At 38.7% G+C, this 15,341-nt stretch overlaps 3 protein-coding genes across 5 annotated transcripts; 1 reads left to right on the forward strand and 2 right to left on the reverse strand.

The window, feature by feature from the left end:
- Positions 1–6: 6 nt before the first annotated feature.
- Positions 7–13,063, reverse strand: LOC108596930 (neogenin). 3 transcript variants are annotated; one of them, XM_033295111.1, is made up of 10 exons: positions 13,027–13,048; positions 12,808–12,911; positions 4,891–6,066; positions 3,862–4,495; positions 3,519–3,801; positions 3,250–3,459; positions 1,591–3,190; positions 1,338–1,518; positions 545–678; positions 7–487 (listed from the first exon to the last, which is right to left on the reverse strand). In XM_033295111.1, exons 2-10 carry the CDS (start codon positions 12,899–12,901, stop codon positions 258–260), a joined length of 4,542 nt encoding a protein of 1,513 aa, XP_033151002.1. In that variant the 5' UTR covers positions 12,902–12,911; positions 13,027–13,048; the 3' UTR covers positions 7–257. The 3 variants fall into 3 exon arrangements, with proteins under 3 accessions (XP_033151002.1, XP_017838643.1, XP_017838642.1); XM_017983154.2 differs by having other exon boundaries at positions 3,862–4,060; positions 12,808–13,063; XM_017983153.2 differs by having other exon boundaries at positions 12,808–13,063.
- On the reverse strand, positions 701–1,286 carry LOC108596932. Its single transcript, XM_017983155.2, has one exon. It carries the CDS (start codon positions 1,205–1,207, stop codon positions 833–835), a length of 375 nt encoding a protein of 124 aa, XP_017838644.1. The 5' UTR covers positions 1,208–1,286; the 3' UTR covers positions 701–832.
- A 283-nt stretch (positions 13,064–13,346) lies between the features above and the next one.
- Positions 13,347–14,609, forward strand: LOC108595091 (peptidyl-prolyl cis-trans isomerase 6). The gene is made up of 3 exons (XM_017980243.2): positions 13,347–13,572; positions 13,716–13,840; positions 14,062–14,609. Exons 1-3 carry the CDS (start codon positions 13,483–13,485, stop codon positions 14,462–14,464), a joined length of 618 nt encoding a protein of 205 aa, XP_017835732.1. The 5' UTR covers positions 13,347–13,482; the 3' UTR covers positions 14,465–14,609.
- Positions 14,610–15,341: the final 732 nt, after the last annotated feature.

Here is a 15,341-nt window from a genome sequence, read left to right on the forward strand (position 1 = left end):
GCACTATGAATTTTATATGGATTGATATCATGCAGAACTGGCTTTATGCATATATCTTTGAAAGCTTACCTTAAATGATTTAGAAATGTTACTTAATGGAATAATAGGAAGAATTGGTTGATGAAATATGTATGCCGACTTGTGTACATATATTTTAATCTGCAATTCCAAATGAATATATTTGACGAAGGATTTTAGCTCAATTTGATCAAATTTTCGTCAATTACGCTTCTTCTTGGGGTGGAGCGTCAACTTTGTTAACATTCAAACTCGTTGGCTGTAATAGCACTCAGATCCTTCATGAGTCCCTCGAGATTGGCCATTTCCTGGTTAAGTTCCTCGGTGGATGTGCTAGGCGCCAGTCTTTGTATCTCATCGGTGGAGTGGGCCACCGAGCCGCCGCTTTGCAGTCGATTTGGCGTATTAGCTGAAAATGAGGGCTTTTTGTAAGGCGATTGATTCTGTGGACGTATTGTGACAGCAGGAGCTTTAATTAAAAACAGAAATAAATATGCTGTTGCAATTGGGTGTCTCAAAGACATACTGTGCTTGTTGAGGGGCGTAGCAACCCCAGTGGGCGGTGGTCCTGGTACACTAAAACTCTTGAGCGGGTGACCACGCTTTGCACTCTCAATGGTGGACACGCATCCATTGCCAGCGGCGCCAGTGCCTGTATTGCTATATGAAGACAAAAATTAAATGAGAAACGCATCTTTAGTATTTTAATGTGCTTTTTAGTTAAGCCCCAAAGAGTTATAATAAAAAGGAGAAACAAACAAGAGCAACAATTGAAGCTATGTAGCTGCTGGCCATAATGCCCAATACTGATAGACTAGGGTGTGCCCAGAAAATGCCTCAGGCGTGCGTGCTGTATGCTCTGGGCTGCCTGCGCTAGTTTTACATAAGGTTTGCGATCGGTTGAGTTCATTGCATGCCACGCATGACTGGCCACCTGGGCTAACAAAGCCGAGGTGCGCATTGTATAGACGCCCTTGAGCTGATGATTAATTAAGATCTCGTCCAACCGAAATTTGTTTACAAAATTAAGAAACGGCGAGGGCGAGGCCATCATCAGCAGCTGCTGGCGCACGCAGCGAGGCAGTGTGGCATGATCCAGCTTGAGCACCTGTTGGCCAGGACCTTGCACTAGTTGCACCTCTAATCGGGGATCAATGCGACCCCAACGCGTACGACTGCACATGGCCATCGTGTGAGAAATTAAATTTGGAATTCAAATTCGAATTAAATTTTGTCAGATTAAAAATCCTGAGTACAAATATAATTGTGACATGTTAAAAATGGCAAAGCATACTTTACGGACTAAAAAGGCAACTTACCAGAAATTGGCATCGTACCCGCCATAGGGATGCTCTGGGGTCTGCACTAACGAATTGTTCTGTGGCTGCGACAAACTCTGCTGCGAAAGGCCAGTGTCCATAGTCATGTGCGAACGATTCTGATGATTATACTGCGTGCGTGGATATTGAGGACGCTCCATTGTGGAGTTCATTGAAGTCGCTAAGCAAATGTACGTATAGTTAAATATCAATATCCATATTAAATATGTAGATTTCGGTCAATGCTACTTACTCATATACCCGGCAACATAGGACCGCTTGTCCAGCGAGTTGGTCACGTGTCCTGGTACGGGCGTTTCCACTTCGTACTCGCTGTGCACGACGGATCGTGGCAAAGTTAGGGCGCCACTGCTGGAGGCATTATCGCTGCAAACAGGCGTTGCATTGTGGCCCAGACCCTTGTCAATGTTCTTTAATTCCATTTGATCATGATGTATCCACAGATCTGGTGGTTTGGGCACACCCACGTTGTTCTTTTGATAGCTCTTCTTGGTGTGCTCCGGGGAAGATTGCGGCTTGCGGCGACAGAGGAGCAGCAGCCCAAGCAGCAACAGGAGCAGCACCAACGCAGTGCCACCAATTATGATATAAAGAAGGTTCTGATTATCCATGCCCTTGCCAATGCCCATGTCTAGCTCATGCATAATCACGGCGGGATTTGTAGTAAATGCCACCAATGTTGAGAAGGGCGCATTGCTTTCACGCTCTTTGTTGTTGGTCTTGCCGAGTCTAGCTTGCACTTTAAAGTAATAGGTAGTATGTGGTTTTAGATTCGGAAGCATAAGCATAGTCTCTTGCCCGTTAAATGCTTCAATAAACCAATCCCTATCACGTTTTGTGGTTTCTGTGGTGTAGAAAACATTGTAGCCTGTAATTTGACCCACCGTATGCCTCGGGGGCAACCATTGGACAATGATATTATACGGATTCTGATCGTCCTGTCGCACGCTAAGCTCACGCGGCGGTGATACTGGTACATTTTGATAGGTGACATTCGAAACGGACATGGACCAGGCGGATTCACTCCGGCCTTTAACTACTTTTACTGCGAATTCGTATTGTGTATTGGGGCGTAGATCGTTAATTTCAGTGTGAAGCTGCGTGGTGTTGTGGTAGCGATAGCGATTGGAACCAAGCATACCATAGCTGACCGTATAGTGGCGATTGTCGTTGGGCAACTCATTCTTGCTGAGCATCGTGTCTGTCCAGTGGACCACAATGGACGAACTAGACATAGTTGTAGCACGTAGACCAACAGGAACCTCCAGCGGTAAGGGCACATTCAATGGCGCCTCGTCACGCGTTTTAATGTTATCATAGACGGGAGGGCCATCACCCTTACGATTCCTTGCTCGTAAGGACAGCACATACTCGGCATTGGATTCGAGATTATTGAGCACATAATACCGCTCGGTATCCTTTAGCTCAATGCTGTTTTCATCTGGTATGCCACGCCCCCAGCCCAGCACATAGTTGCGTATCTTGATCTCTGGCTGTTGCGGCGGACCCCAGTACAAGCCAATATTATCCGCGCCTGGCTGTATGCTTATCCATGTGGGCTTGCCTGGCACCTGTGTCTCATCTAGATCGTTCTCCAGAGTACTGGCGCGATACCATTCGGTAAATGGACCAGATCCATTCACTGTCATTGCCGCAATCTTCACCTGGTATTCGGTACTGCGATCCAGACTGTTTAGCTCAAAATAGCGTATGTTGGCCGGAGTGCTCTTAACTTGTGGTGCATCCTTGAACTTCCGATAACGTATCTTATAGCCAGTGATCTGACCATTGCGATCTTCCTCGACTGGCGGCTCCCAGTGCACTGTGATGGACTGCAGAGAAAATCAAAGCGGTTAATGAGGTAAATCTCGTTAGAATTAGGTGTACTTACACTGGAGCTGGTCACCTCTAAAGTTACATTGTTGGGTGGCTCGGAGGGTGTGGCCGAGTATGTTTTCACCTTAAGCTCAGCTGATGGATCGCCCATGCCATTCCGATTGAAGGGCACTACGCTGATTACATAGTCCGTGTAGGGCCGCAGATCACGTATCACATAATCCAGCGATGTGCTGTCATTATGAATATCCGCACCACTGTCGTTCTACATTAGAAAGAGAGATTAGTGTTAAACGTTTGACTTAATTACTGGGACTATCTAACCTCAGAATAGTAGACACGATACTTAAGTATTTCTCCATTGGTTATTGTTGGCATGTCCCAGCGCACATAAATTTCGTTGTGGCTACGCGCATAGGCTTCCACATTGCGTGGCGGTCCAGCAATGTTCATTTCGGCCTGTGTACTGGTCGCCAGTGCCGGCGATGACTCTCCCTGTCCAAAGTTCGTGTTAGCTACCACACGAAACTGATAAATGCGTCCCGGCAACAACGATTGTATGCTTAGCTGCAGATCATCGTGGGCCTTGGTGACTAGCTTCTGTTCGCTGTGTAACGAAAGAAAAGTTTTAGCCTGTAATTTGTACCAAGCTTTAACTTATTCTTACCGCTCGCTGTTGTTCATGCGATAGTATATGGTGTAGAAGACTATCTCGTTGGCATTATGCAGTGGCTCCTGCCAGCTAAGGGTTACAGTGCGTGGCTTTACTATCTGCGCAATGAGATTTCTTGGTGGGCCTGGTAGCCGTGATAACAGTCCGCTGCTCAAAGATTTGTCATTCTTGCTTTCATCACTGCTGCTAAGCTCTGTAGAGGATTTGGGAAGGATTTGTTGTTGTTGTTGCTGCTGGGATTTTTTGTTGCGATTTTGCCACTTGGCCAGTAATTTGTTGGCATCTTCGCCCTGCTTGTAGGCCTCGATCAAGGCCTGTTTGTCGCTGTCACCCTCATAATCATCGTCCTCATTCTCTTCATCGCTCTCGTCTACGCTCAGGTCACCCTGACGACGCAGTGCATCCGCCACCCCATCGCGATCGTTCAGCGGACGCATTAATTTACGTATATGTTGTCGAGTCTTACTGCCTACCTCACTTTCCCCCACACCATAACTGTAATCGTTGTCACCCGCTTTAGTGCGTAATTCGTTCGAGTTGTAAAGTTTTCGTCGTTGCTTTAAGCTAGTGTCTTCATTATGTAACGATTTGGTTGTTTGCCCTTGGGACTTGCGTTGTTTCTTGTTGACTGGGATTAGGGATTGGAATGGGGTTTGGTTTGGGGAAATCAAAATTTTTTATAAGTAAGAAAAAATTTAAATAAATAATAAAATTTAAATTAAAGCAAATAAAATTAGAATAAGGCATTTGAAATTGGCTTATGCTTGATAAGCAAAAAAAGAAAATCAAGCAATCAAGTGCCTTGTTAACTGTGCACAATATATTGCGTATACTTAAAATTATCAATATAAGAAGACATATAAACATTAATTAAATTATTACACAATAGCGTAAATATAATCTGGGAATGGTTAGGGATTACAACTTAAATTTCGTTTATTATACAGGCCCGATAGAGACGCAAAAGTTACAGATTACTGGGCACAAAAAGCTATACATTGAGATATTCATAGAACTACTTACCTCCTGGGAGCACAACACGTATACGTGCGGAGGCGTGTACGCTACCAGCAGGATTAGTACCAACACACTGGAACATGCCCGTATCAGAGGGCAAGAGGCCGACAATGCGCAAATTGTGTCCAGCATCCAGTTGCATGTACTCGTTAGGCGTGACTAGATCCCCGTTCTTGAGCCAGCGTATGCTTGGTTTGGGTTTGCCGTGGATATTGCACTCAAGCGTAAGATCCTCCTTTTCGGCAGCAACCCGGTCCCGCGGTGCCTGTATAAACTTGGGTGGAACTTGGACCTGCACTGTGGCTTGTGCATCCAAAGAATCTACAATATTGCTGGCGCGGCACTGATAGTTGCCCGAGTCAATGTCTTCGGCACTGGAAATCTGCAGTGAGCCGGTGCCTATGATAGAGAAACGCGAATCAAGATCATTGAGATCGAGTTCCTCGCCATTGCGTAACCATTTCATTTGCGGCTTGGGTACACCATTGGCCACACAATCGAGCGTGACAGTGTCGCCCTCACGCACTGTCTTAGGCGACGGACCCACTAGGAAGGCGGGTGCTACCGGTTGCATCGCCGACTCGTTCTTGATGTTCAAATTCGTCTTGCTGCTGAGGCGTGAGAAGCTGCCCCAAGTGACATTGCACTGATAGGCACCACGATCTGCAGGTCGAGTTTCATCAATTTCTAAAGCGCCATTGGGTAACACCACCATTCTCAGCTTGTCCAACACCAGCGGTAGTTCATCCTTGTACCACTGCACGAGCCCCAATCCAAGCTCGCCTACCAGGCAGCGAAAATACGCCGTTTCTCCGGGTAGCCGATAAGTCTCAATGAAATCCTGATTCAACTCCGGCTGCCTGGCAATGGACACCAGTGCAGGACGGCTGAGTACACTGCCAATGTCATCGGCGCTTAGCAGACACTGATAAGCACCGGTCAATCCACGATTGTCCTCCACGGAGCTGATATACAGCGAACCATTCGTTAGCTGTGTGCGGAACGTGTCGCCTACAATGCCTAGATCCTGGCCATCTGGCCCACGCCAGCGTATGGTTGTTGATATATTCACGGGCGTGGCCTTGCCCCCTTGCTTAATCTGCCCACGTCCGGCACACTGTAGAAGCACCGAGTGTCCCTCGGGTACCACAGCATCCTGCGGCTCCAGCGTAAACGTGAGCGCTGCAAATAGAAAAAAGGGAGGGGAAAATAAGTGTGAGGTGAGTTGTTGTTTTTCAGCAGGAGTTGATTTTAATGACAGCTGCAATCTGTCAGCTTGTGAGCATTCCCGCATAGATACCACAAGGCAAATTCAAATTAAAATGTAAGCAAATACAAGTTTTAAGTAAAATTTAATATTTATTACTAAAATTTGTTTTTTATACCTTTCATACCTTTTCATTACTTTCAGCCGTTTTTCTAGAAATATTAAAACTTTTAGATTTTAGCTAAAATTAATATACGTCTTCTATTAGCTTCTGTTGCAATTACAGCGAGCTGTGTAGCAACCATTGTGGCAGGTGCAGTTGCAGTTACCGTTTAACACTCCCTTATGTTGACCGCATATGAACTCGTCATTTTAACTGAGTCAAGCCAAAGGCACGCTTACAATTTAGCTTTGCCTTTTTGTTATTGTTTCCGCCTGCTGAGTTTGCCAAGTTTATGAAGCGAGTGAGGCTCGCAGTCATTTGCAAAGAGGTATGACGTGTTAACTCGACTTCACAAAATATATGCTTTGATAAAGGCCAAGCAACAAGAGCTACTTAACTCGGAATGCATTAACTAATGCATTTTCAGCACCCTGCAAACTGAGATTTATTTCAAAGCTTAAAAGTTTCTATTTCTGCTAAAGCTGCATTAAAGTTGCCCTTTATGGTTATTTATAGAAAATGCAACGAGCATTAAGAGAGACAGAGAGAGATAGAGACGGGGATATATATAATTATCATATCATTTAATTACTGCTGTAGTTTGATTTACTTTTAACTTTGCATCATATGTAAATTCAAATTCAAAGTGAGATTTAGATAATAGTTTCGCTGTCGATTAAATATTACCTGCAGGCGAGAGCAATGACTTAGGAATGCGAAAACGCTTACACTTTTATTGATGTTTCAACTGCATAAGTAAATATGTTTACTTTGAAAAAAAAAAAATAAGCCACAATTGTCATCCAAAGTACACAGCTATTACATAAAAAGTGAGGAGGGGAAGAAATATGTTTATGTCAGTGCAATTAAAGAAAAAACTCATTTATGAGCTGAGTTGATTTTTATTATTTTATTCAGAGATGTTAGATTGAGGCTATTTCTGTAGGGTAGCATCTACAAAATTGGGTCAATTTTTTTTACGACTCTTTAAAAAAAGAATAAAATGATAAGAAATACATGATAAGAAAAATATATAAGGAATGCATTTTTATTGTTTTTCAAATTGAGTTATATAAGCGTAAATCAAATTCAGTCGAGACAGAGCAAGATATAGAGCATTGTGTGTATTACATTTGTACTAGTTTAGTACATAGTTATGACCGCCCATTAGTACGTTGTCTATACAATTAAATTTGGTTGCTTCACAGCATAAACTTTAGCTTCGGACTGTGTCGCAGGCAATAAAATGTGGCAGAAGTTACTAGTTGGCCACATATTGCCAAACTCTCGTATGCTTGTGTTCTTGCCCCAAACCATGTCAAGAATGTGCAAAAGTTAAAGTCTATTTAAAGGCAATGTTCAAAATCAACAAAAGTCTTGTTCACAAATTTAAAATATATTTTATACTTGGGAAAAAATGTTCCGAATTTAGAATACATTAACAAAATATATTTGCATGATGTTTTCGATTTTCAAATCAAGAATCTTTATAAATTATATACATACTACATGCATTATAGTCGTGTTTACCATCCCCAATCCATCCATTTTTTTGCTTTTTAATTGGTTTTACTTAATTAGGCTATTTTGTCAAAAGAAAGTAAATTTCATAAAAATTTCTCTGGCGCACAAGTCAAAAGAATAATAAAAAAGAATTATAAATTTTGAGTCTCGTTGTCGTCTAATTGAGTTGACGTTTCCAACAACAATTGTAACACTGCTTACCCTCCTACTCACGTTCTCTCTATATTTATTTCTTTCTCTATCTTTTGCGAGCTTGACTTAATTATTAGTGCTGCAGACTTGTTGCCTGTTCATTGAATCAAATTAAATAATTTTATGCCGGACAGAGATTTGTGTCTGCACTATTCCCAGAAAACTCAAGTTGCACAATGAAATTGAAAAGCTAAACAAATAAAACTAAAGGAAATAAAAAGTTTGAGTAAATTCTACTAAATTGTTAATTTATATTGAAGACTTGAGTGCTCACTTACATTTAACCCAGCGAATTATTTATAACATATAATGGTATAAAACAGTTAAATCTGATTTTAATTAAAATAAAATAAATAACATATAAGCTAGCATTATCAATATCCAAGATATAAACTAAATAGTAATCAATTTTACGGCGAATTTTTTGAAACATCTAACTTTGAAATGCTGTAAGTCAGCGAAATCCAAATGGATTTTGCTGCTTTATACACCGCTATGTTCAAGTAGAAAACACTGTTAAAATGAGTACAAACAAGTATGATTTAAAAAATTGATAGCGAACCAGACAACTTTCTGTGAAATATCAAGTTTTGATAAGCAAATAGCCTTTCATGCCTTGTTAGGGTCGTCAAATCGATCTGAATAAAAGTGTACATTTGTTTATAAAATAAAATAGAATTATGTTATTAATATTAAAAAAACTATGTCTATTTAAAGTTATTTAACGTAGATTTCTAGTTTTACTCGTCATTGAGCATTGCGCTTTTTGGCTAATTTATATGCTTGTCCATTTAGAGTCCTGCTTGCACATAAATAGTGAGGAAGTTTGGGAGAATTTATAGCAGAATGCGTTTGAATTGCGTCATTTATATTTATTTCAATGTGTCTCTAAGTAAGAAGAGAAATTTATGATTTATTAAAAGCATATGTGAGGGTAGAAACGACTTGTTGCATGTCAGAGACAGATGTCTTTCTCTCTATCGACAGCTGTTGGTTTTATCCTGTCAGCACAACCTTGAGGGAGCCGCTAAAAATCAAACTAATTTATGTGCGCCTCTTGCGATCTTAATTGCCCCACCTGGACACACGCAAATAAAACCTCAAGTGGTAAATTTGTTGTTCTATAATTATATAGAGTATATTGTACAACTAAATGATATATGTAAAAGGTGGGAGACTCTGAAACATTTTCACAAATGAGTGGCTATTTTAGTGTGTATCGTCTACAACAATAATTTTTTTCTTGCTGCGAATGCTCTTGCCGCATGTTTCCTTTTTCATGTATCAAGCAGACATAACAACAGCTGCTTTCTATTAGAAGTTTTTCCAACATATTGTTTATCTGTTGCTAACAATTTCCCCACTTCTCTCTCCCCCACAGTGTCACAGTGAATCTTCTCTCTCTCTCTCTCTCTCTCATTTTTCTCTGTCCAGCGTCGATATACATATATACAATTGAAATTAATGTTCTATGACTTTAATGCAAACACACATACATATTATAGAAATAGATAACATTTAATTATATGTCATTATTTATCATATAATTCTTTTGTCTTGGACAGTGTCAATTCACAGTGGAAAATTTGGTATTTACTTTATTACTTGCAAGGTATGCATTCCTTGGAAAGTTTCACATTTATGTCGCATAAAATCTATTCAAGCTTTTAATATTGCCAACTTGTCGGACCTTGCGTCTTTCAGTCTTCCGGTTTCCTTTTTTTAGCGACGTGGTCAGCGTATAAATAATATGTAGTATATGTAGCCACCGAAGCTCGCTAGGAATTGTTCACTTAACGCTTATAATTATACAATTAAAGCTAGCCAATTTTATATTTTAGATTTCTGGCGCCACGGTATGTCACGCCTGAGCTTGCAACATGCCACATGGCCGACAGATGACGCAACACGTATCTACATACATATGCACATCCCACGCTGCTGGCGCCTGCCCACATCAAATGTTGTTAATTGAATTTGTGTCTTGTTTTGGCTTAAAAATATTTCTTTTGATCGAAATATAAAACGAGTGCAAGCTGCATTCAAACAAGTTTTTAATATTCATGTAGTATTAAGTTTGTGCTAATTATTTTTTGGCAGCCTTTATTTTTTTAATTTGTAACATTAAGTTAGTACTTATTAGCTACAACTAATATATGTAATGTGGAGATCATACCGAGAAAATTATATACATTTACATTATCGCTCTCTCGGTATGAAACTACGAAACCTAACGCGTATGGGGTAATATTTCAATAAATAATTATGTAAATGTTTGTAAACATTTTAGAAACTGTTGATAATAATGTTAATAAGCTACTTCAAATTAAAGAGAGTTTCTATATATAGATATGTATATCTCTTATAACTATGACTGCATTAAAAAGTAAATTTAATTTAAGTTTTAAATGATTCGATTTTAAGAATATTTTTATATGAAACAAAAGGTGAATCAGAGCACTTAAGCACTAATAAAGGCATTTTATCTAATTTATAGACGAGATACAGGTAAGATAATTTAAAATTTAAGTTAAGTACTCCGAGTCATCAGCAGCAATGGAAAAAAGAAATACTATGTGGCATCATTGAATATGCCTACACATAAATATATATTTAATGGTATTCTTTTCTCCACCCTTGGCAAAAAAAGAGTATGCTCAAATGCGGGAGTTATGCTCAAATCGCTGAAGACTGCGAGTACTAAAATTTTTGTCATGTTAGTTGGGGGCAACCGCAACATCATAAGAAACTTCAACGAATTGTGTGCCTGTTTGTGTGTGTGTACATGTATACAGTAAAGTGATGCTGTTGAAAGGCGAGGAAAGCATTGAACTGAAACAACAACAAATAGTTGCAACACACACAAACAAGAGAATGGAAAATCAATATAAATATGAATTCTATGTCTGTTATGTTTACATATATCATAATTATGCACTTAGAATTGTATATAAAGTTCTGTTGCTCATTCAATTTGGCTTGAATTTGCTCGTATTTTAAATTCTAAAGTCTTATTAAAAACTTATATATAATTTTGAGAATTATTTCTATCAGTAAAATCAGTAAATAAACTGCAAGACAAAAAATGATATGAAAGTGTACTCTAAGCTGCACCACTGTGGCATGCCACATACACATACAAATATAATGCTCAGCGGTGCTCAAACCTAAACCGTTAGCATACTCATGCCTTAATCACGCATTGGTTTATGACTCACACACACATGCACCCAGCGAACAAAATTATTTTCACTTCGAACATTTTGACCCCAAGGCGCATACAAAATTATAAGTTCTCTATTGATCGCTGGTCGTTGGCCGCTTTACTTTGCAGAAGCAATTGCTTATCAACCTTAAGTTGTTTATATATTGATATGAGAGCATGTAAATAAAATAAAAAACATACTTATTGACTGACCAATTACATACCCTACAAAAAAACACTAACGATTACGAAAAATATTTATATGGATTTTGAGCCTTCTTTTTTTTTGCTCTTGTATGCATTGGCGCATCAATCACATTATATTAGACTCTATCCCAATCTTCTCAATATTACTGTTTGCGCAGTCTACGCAACGCTATGGGATATCCGCTTTTAGGTGCCTCTGTTCTTGACCAGAACTTTTTCCTGACAAAACCTAAAGGAAACATTTATTCTACATTTTTATAATCTCATATTCTGTTCCAGTTCTTCAGCTTCGATTCTAATACTTCTTTTTTATCTAATGTCATGTCAAACACTTTGGGGGCAATAGTTTTAGTGTTTTTGTAATTATCAGAGTTGTACAAGCAAATTTGTGAGTATCACTACAAAAACTTGCTTCTTAAGATGTTGTAAATAAATTGTTATGCTTTATTTAAAATTTTTATTCTTACATTTTCTAACGATTTCTGTAAGTTTGTCGCACATCTATATCTAGATACGCATTTATCTGAGCCGCCCAAATGGAATTCGCCGATATTCTTAGATTGAACATATAACTTCCCTTGGGTACGGGCACCTTATCGAACATGTCATCAGCCAATACAAAATTATTTATGATAACATCATGCTGAAGCGTAAATTATATACATAAATCAAATAATATATTTATTAACTACTTTCTCATATTATACTCACATCATAGGGACACGTGTGATTCATATTTGAGTAGGGCATAAAGGCGCGATGAAAATAATAGAATACCTGCATGGGATTTGGATGCTTCATATAATGACAAAAGTCAACGGTTATGTTGAACAAGAATGGATGATAACCATTCAGTTTACGCCAAATGCTAAAGTTTAAGGTTATATTATACGCAGGCGGATTATACATCTTGACTTGCACATTAGCTCCGATCTTGCCACGTCCTAAGACCTTAAGCTTGCAGACTGGTATTTCGCCCATAGTTTTGTTTAAAACCTCACATTTGATATTTGTATGACGTGTGTAAGCCGCACATAAGGAAAGCGCTAAAGCGCCGAGAAAAGCAATGCGTAACATTACTCAACAATCAAAGATATAATACTATTTACGGTTTTAATTTATTGGCATCGTTTTTAAAAAATTAATAAACTATTTTTAATCGTTGTATTTACATCGTTTAATGTTCTTTTAATTATTCCTACATATGTCTAGTTACCCTTGTTAGTTTGTACAGTTGATTTACTTACACAGAAATAGTATTAATATATATAATTAATAATAATTACTTTGAATTTCGATAAAATATATGTACATATGTACTCATATTTAGTCGGCCAGACAGTTTGAACTGTATACACATACATAATGCATATTGTATACATACATACATACATATGCATGTATGTGTCTGTACCCAGCACTTACCTTGACTTGCTTGCGTTATTGTTGTCAGCTGCAATAAAATATACAGCACAATCGTAATTGTAATCCATATCCAGTTAACGTTGTTGTTGTTCATTCTTCTGTTTCTGTTGTTGCAGCCAAAAAAAAAATTCGAATCCAAACAATATCGTTTTTTATATATTTTGTTAGCAGGCTTTTTTCGTTTTCGCGTTACCGTACATTTTGAACATGCTTTTTTACCTTTTCGCACATCACAATCTGCACATATTCTTTGTATATTTATTATTATTATTATTTATTATTTTTAAGTTTGCACAAACCACAATTTACACATTTTCTTTGTATATTTATTCACATAAATGCATTTTTACGCACAACCATTCGCGTCGAAAAATTTTGTACAATGGATGATACGTGCCAATTGAGCATTTGATAATGCGTTATGAGCACTGCTCAAGCAGTATTTTATTGTGGATGATAGTTGCTAATTCTACAGTTTGAGGTTCACTGCTTACAAGGTATTGGCTTACTGTGTACATCTCGCTCGCACTTCTGCTGCTAACTAAAAAAATTCTCAGCTTGTACGTACGTCAGTTTTTGTGCGGGTGCTTCTTAAGATATATTCTTGCTGAATTTATATATCGTGAAAACACCAAGGAAACACTTTTTGCAAAACAAAATTTATATACGAATAAAATGAAGTTTCAATTGGCTTTGTGCCTAATCGCCATAGCGATCGGGTCTGTCGTAGCAGATGAAAGCAAAGGACCCAAAGTGACAGACAAGGTAAGAAGTATGAGGAAGCTCGCTCCCGCAAACACACATGCATATATATACAGCATCATAAATGTGTATACATAAATGCATTTGTATGTATGCCGCAGCATCTTTTTGTACCGTTCTTTGCTTTATGTTCTTGTTCTGTGTAGGTTTTCTTTGACATAACTATTGGCGGCGATGCTGTGGGTCGCATTGAAATCGGATTGTTTGGCAAAACTGTTGAGAAAACCGTGAGGAACTTCAAGGAGCTGGCCGAGAAGCCGCAAGGTGAAGGGTAAGTAAACTAAATTATGCCGTTGAATGGCGCACACACATACATGAAAACACGTAGAATATGTACACGTAAACTTTTCTAGGTGAAAGAGCGAAAGAGAGCGACACAGAATGTACTAGTTGAACTATCAATTACGTGGCATTCTAGTGAGAATATATTAGCAATAGGCAAATCAAGCTATTTGTCGTTGATTTAATCAAATTATCTTGTGAATATTTCAGATTTAAAGGCAGTAAGTTCCATCGCATTATAAAGGACTTCATGATCCAGGGTGGCGACTTTACAAAGGGTGATGGCACTGGAGGACGCTCTATCTATGGCGAGCGCTTCGAAGATGAGAACTTTAAGCTGAAGCATTATGGCTCGGGCTGGCTCAGCATGGCTAACGCTGGCAAGGACACTAATGGTTCGCAGTTTTTCATTACCACCAAGCAAACAAGCTGGTTGGATGGTCGTCATGTAGTCTTTGGCAAGGTGCTCTCTGGTATGGATATCGTGCGCAAAATCGAATCGTCAGCTACGGATGCACGCGATCGTCCTGTTAAGGATGTGGTCATTGCCAATTGCGGTAGTCTGCATGTTACTGAACCATTCCCTGTTTCCAAGACTGATGCAACAGAATAAATATTTCAATACTAACAGAGCGCATATGCATTTTTAAACATTAAATATTATGGCCAACTAATTGGTACAGTTTTGCATTTATAACCATTGCTATTCATAAAATAGTTTGTTCTTTAATACAATACTCTGCTCAAAAATCTATCAATTTTGTACGTTCTTTCATATAATAAAAAAAAACACGATGTGATAAAAATTATTGTATTTTATTCATTAAGTTCATTGAACTTTATTTTCTCTTTCGATTTGTGTGTCAGTCAAACTTTCTGCTACAGCCAACCGGTTACCTCCAACATTGTTTTGCAAATTTTGTTTATCGCAGCTTTTTTCCTTGTATTTAACGGAGACAGTCACATTCTTTTGATTAGCAACAGTTTCATAATAACGTAAGCACCCAAGCCTGGTGTCTGATGCTAATCATATATACTATGTACACAATAGATCACGTATACTTTTGATGCTGTTTAAAATAAAGTTTACTTTGTTAACTTGTTGATTTTTTATAAAACATTACAGAAGTGAAGCACTGGGACTTTTAAAATGTTTCCCCGGCATTTGAATATATGCAATTTATAACGAACTGATTCGGGGCAGCTCAGTCCCAACAATAATGTACATATGTTGCTGGGCTTCGCGCCTAGCTGCAACTGCACAGGTGACTGGCTTCGCGCCAAGCTCAACTGTACTTGTTTTGTTGGAGCCTTTATTTCGCTCCTCACAATGTACAAAGATATGTACATATATATATCCCACTTCATTGTAATTTTTGCTGACGCCAGTCCAATAACAACTCCATGATATTTAATGAGAGCTGATAAAACGCTTTCAATATACATACTGTATATGAATGTACATATTAACAAGCTCCTCAAACTTCTGA

The sequence above is a fragment of the Drosophila busckii genome, chromosome 2R (assembly GCF_011750605.1).
Source record: "Drosophila busckii strain San Diego stock center, stock number 13000-0081.31 chromosome 2R, ASM1175060v1, whole genome shotgun sequence".
Lineage (NCBI taxonomy): Eukaryota > Metazoa > Arthropoda > Insecta > Diptera > Drosophilidae > Drosophila > Drosophila busckii.